Genomic DNA, 3049 nt, shown 5'->3' with positions numbered 1-3049 from the left:
GGAAATCTCTTCCTCCAAGATAAGTGCTTGGCCTCACGCCCTTCAGTTTTGCCTCAAAGTGCCAGTAAGGCTTGTCCTGACCACCTTGTTTGGTTTTTTCTTCTGTACCATTTCACTGACATTTACTTTTCTTTTCCACACTTAAAATGAAATTCCACGAAGATATTTTTGTTTTGTTCACAATCTCTAGCGTTAAAGAGTTCCTAACACATATTAAGGTGCTCAATAAATATGTGAACGAATATATAACATACTTCGCAGCTAACTGGAATATCTTGAGGCTGGAGTCCGCTCTCGTTTCCCTAGACTCCCTCAGGATACACTGTTGCCAGCCAGTGTTACTCATTTTATTCCCTAGGGAATAGTGGGGTTTGGTAGATTCCTCTTCAAAATCCTTTTTCAGAAAATTTAAATTATAAATTGGTCATTTACTGTTGTCATACATTATGCGGCTGAAATCTCTCACTGATTATGTTCCTTTAATACATTTTCTTGCAGCACTTGGCTTATTTTCCGTTCACTGTCCACACCCACCCCGCCCCTAGTTTAATTACAGGACTGGAATAATTCTCTTGGAGCAAAAGAGTATTTTTGTTTTATATTCATTCAACATTCTCTTAAGAGTATTAGGTAAATTCGAAACAAAAAGAAAACAAAGTCTAATTTGTAATACTCGGGCTTATTGGGTAAGTGTCATCTTAAGATAGAAGACTATTTTTAACCCGAGTCCAGAGTTACAAGACTTTTAATAAGCCACCCATCTTGCTCATTTCCAACGCGTCCTACAGAGGACGCCTAGGTTACCTACCGGGTGATTGTTTTGTGGGGAAAGCGGTGAACTGTCGTTTTTCAAAAGACCTTTTGGGGTGTGTGAGTTTGCCTGCTCTGCATACAGAAGGAATTCTAGAAGCTGGGATTGCACCACCCACCCCACGCACCCTTTACTTGCAGAAACCTTTGGCCCCCCCCCGCAACCCCCCCCATTAGGGCTCTTAACAGGGCAGACGCCAGCTCCGATCCAGCTGCTTGACACCTATTGTCCCCGTTTGGATGTCAAGCGACTTCGCCTGAAGGACCCTAGCCTCGATTTCACTCCAAACTCTACGCGCCGCTCTTGCAAACCCCCCGGGGCCGTCCGGACCTGCCCAGAGCAGCCGCCCCCCAAGGACTGGAGCTAGGGCAGCGCGGTAAGAGGCCAGGTGGGCCTTTCCCCGCAGGCGTTCGCGCCGGGCAGCCCGAGCGGCCGCGAAGGCCCCCTCCCCGCAGCTTCTCCCGCCCCCTCCGCCCTAGAGGGCCGGCTGGCTAAGTCCCTCCCGCTCTCGGCTCTCCGCCTCACTAGCAGCGGCTCTCGGTGCAGCGGGGATAGGGCGAAGCGGCCTGCGCCCACGGAGCGCACGACACTGCCCGGAACGCACAGCCACCCTTGCCCCCTCAGCCGCCCACTCGGGATCTCCAGCGGCCTCCGCGCGCGCACGGTGAGCGCCACCCGGACCGAGGCGCTGACGGGGAAGAGGGCCACTGCCCCGAGTGTCCTTTACCTCCGGATCGGCTGGACCTTCTCGAGGGGCTTGCTCCTCAAGTCTCCCCTCCCCCCCAACCCCCTCCCCCGGTCATTACCAGTGCCCTTCTCCACCCTTCTCCGCCTCTTAGCCCCGACCCCTCTCCTCCCTCCCTTCCTCGCCAGGCGACGAGTGCCGGCCCACCCCGGCGGGGACCGTTGCACTGGCCGTTGGCGGCCGGCGCTGCGAGGCCCCGCCCCCGGCGTGAGCCTCGGTATCCCGGGGCGGGTAGGCCGAGCCGGCGGCCCGCGCGGGGGAGGGGCGGGGCGGGGGGCGGCGCGAGGCCGGGCCGGGCGCCCCGCTGGCGGGTCGCGCGCGCGTCCTCGGTCTCTTCCTGCCCTCGCGGCGCGCGCCGGCCCCATCCCCACCCCCACCCGCTCGCGCAGGCTCCCGCTCGCTGCGCGTTTTGTCCCGCGTCTCTCCCCGTCCGCCGCCTGACTCGCCGCTCTTGTCCTCCTTCCTCCCGCTTTTTCTTTCTTCTCACGGTCTAAAGATGCCCTCGGCCACCAGCCACAGCGGAAGCGGCAGCAAGTCGTCCGGACCGCCACCCCCGTCGGGTTCCTCCGGGAGTGAGGCGGCGGCGGGGGCCGGGGCAGCTGCGCCGGCTTCCCAGCACCCCGCAACCGGCACCGGCGCTGTCCAGACCGAGGCCATGAAGCAGATCCTCGGGGTGATCGACAAGAAACTTCGGAACCTGGAGAAGAAAAAGGTGCCAGGAGTTGGCGGGGACGGGAGGGTTGGATGCTCCGACCCTGACTGCTGTGGCTTGCCCTCTTTCCGTCCCTGGCGCATCCCCTGCACTCACCCCCACCCCCCACGCCCGGCTTGCTCAGTAAACGGAGCTTGGAGCCCAGAAAACGGGCTCCTAGGGGAGGTGCTTGTCACCTGACCCGGACGCGGCGCTCACCCCCTCCCCCCGCTCCGCCCGGGGCGCTTTATTACTCTCCTCCGGCTGTGGGCCAGGTTTTTTGGCCTTTGGGAGTGGGATGCGTGAGGGCGGGGGCCTGTCCTGTCGCGAGACTGGACTGAGTGATGCTCTTCTCTCCGTCACCGAGGCCCGATTTCTTTGACGGAGGGCCAGCGGGGAGAAATGAAAGGGGTCCCGGTGACGGGGCTCAGGCCTCAACCGACCGCCTCGTGGAGTTGGGGCGGCCTGCGTGCGTCCTGTAGCCGTGGGATTGGTCCGCTCCGTTACCATGTACCTGAGGCCTATTCACTGTCTCTTCTCTCGGGAGGGAAGCGTGTTTAGGATCTTCACCTGGAATTGCTCCTCTATCAGGCCCCTTTTGAGTGGGTCTTCTATTTGCTACCCACCCCCCCGCCCCCCTCTGATGGGCGCCCCCACGTTTCCTTCTTTGTTTCAATTGTCTAGGTGCCCCCCTGAGCCTCACGCTCAGCTCGATCCCGAGAAGATTTTCTGCAGCGGCTCTTTGCCCCTCCGGGACGCTAAAGAGGGACGGGAGGGAGACTGCCACGATTGAGATTCGTTG

At 59.6% G+C, this 3049-nt stretch overlaps 1 protein-coding gene across 1 annotated transcript in view; it reads left to right on the top strand.

Annotated features, from left to right (window-relative positions):
• The first annotated feature begins 1302 nt into the window (after window positions 1–1302).
• Window positions 1303–3049, top strand: part of CAPRIN1 (cell cycle associated protein 1) — a 37176-nt gene continuing 35429 nt past the window's right edge. Inside the window, exons 1-2 of the mRNA XM_006749593.3 lie at window positions 1303–1475; window positions 2053–2268. Coding sequence (XP_006749656.1) covers window positions 2053–2268 — 216 coding nt within the window. The 5' untranslated portion in view covers window positions 1303–1475. The remainder of the gene's footprint in view (window positions 1476–2052; window positions 2269–3049) is intronic.

Source organism: Leptonychotes weddellii, chromosome 11 (genome assembly GCF_054177405.1).
Source record: "Leptonychotes weddellii isolate Sample4059 chromosome 11, ASM5417740v2, whole genome shotgun sequence".
In the NCBI taxonomy this organism is placed as follows: Eukaryota; Metazoa; Chordata; class Mammalia; order Carnivora; family Phocidae; genus Leptonychotes; species Leptonychotes weddellii.
This window is presented reverse-complemented; position numbering and strand designations above follow the sequence as displayed.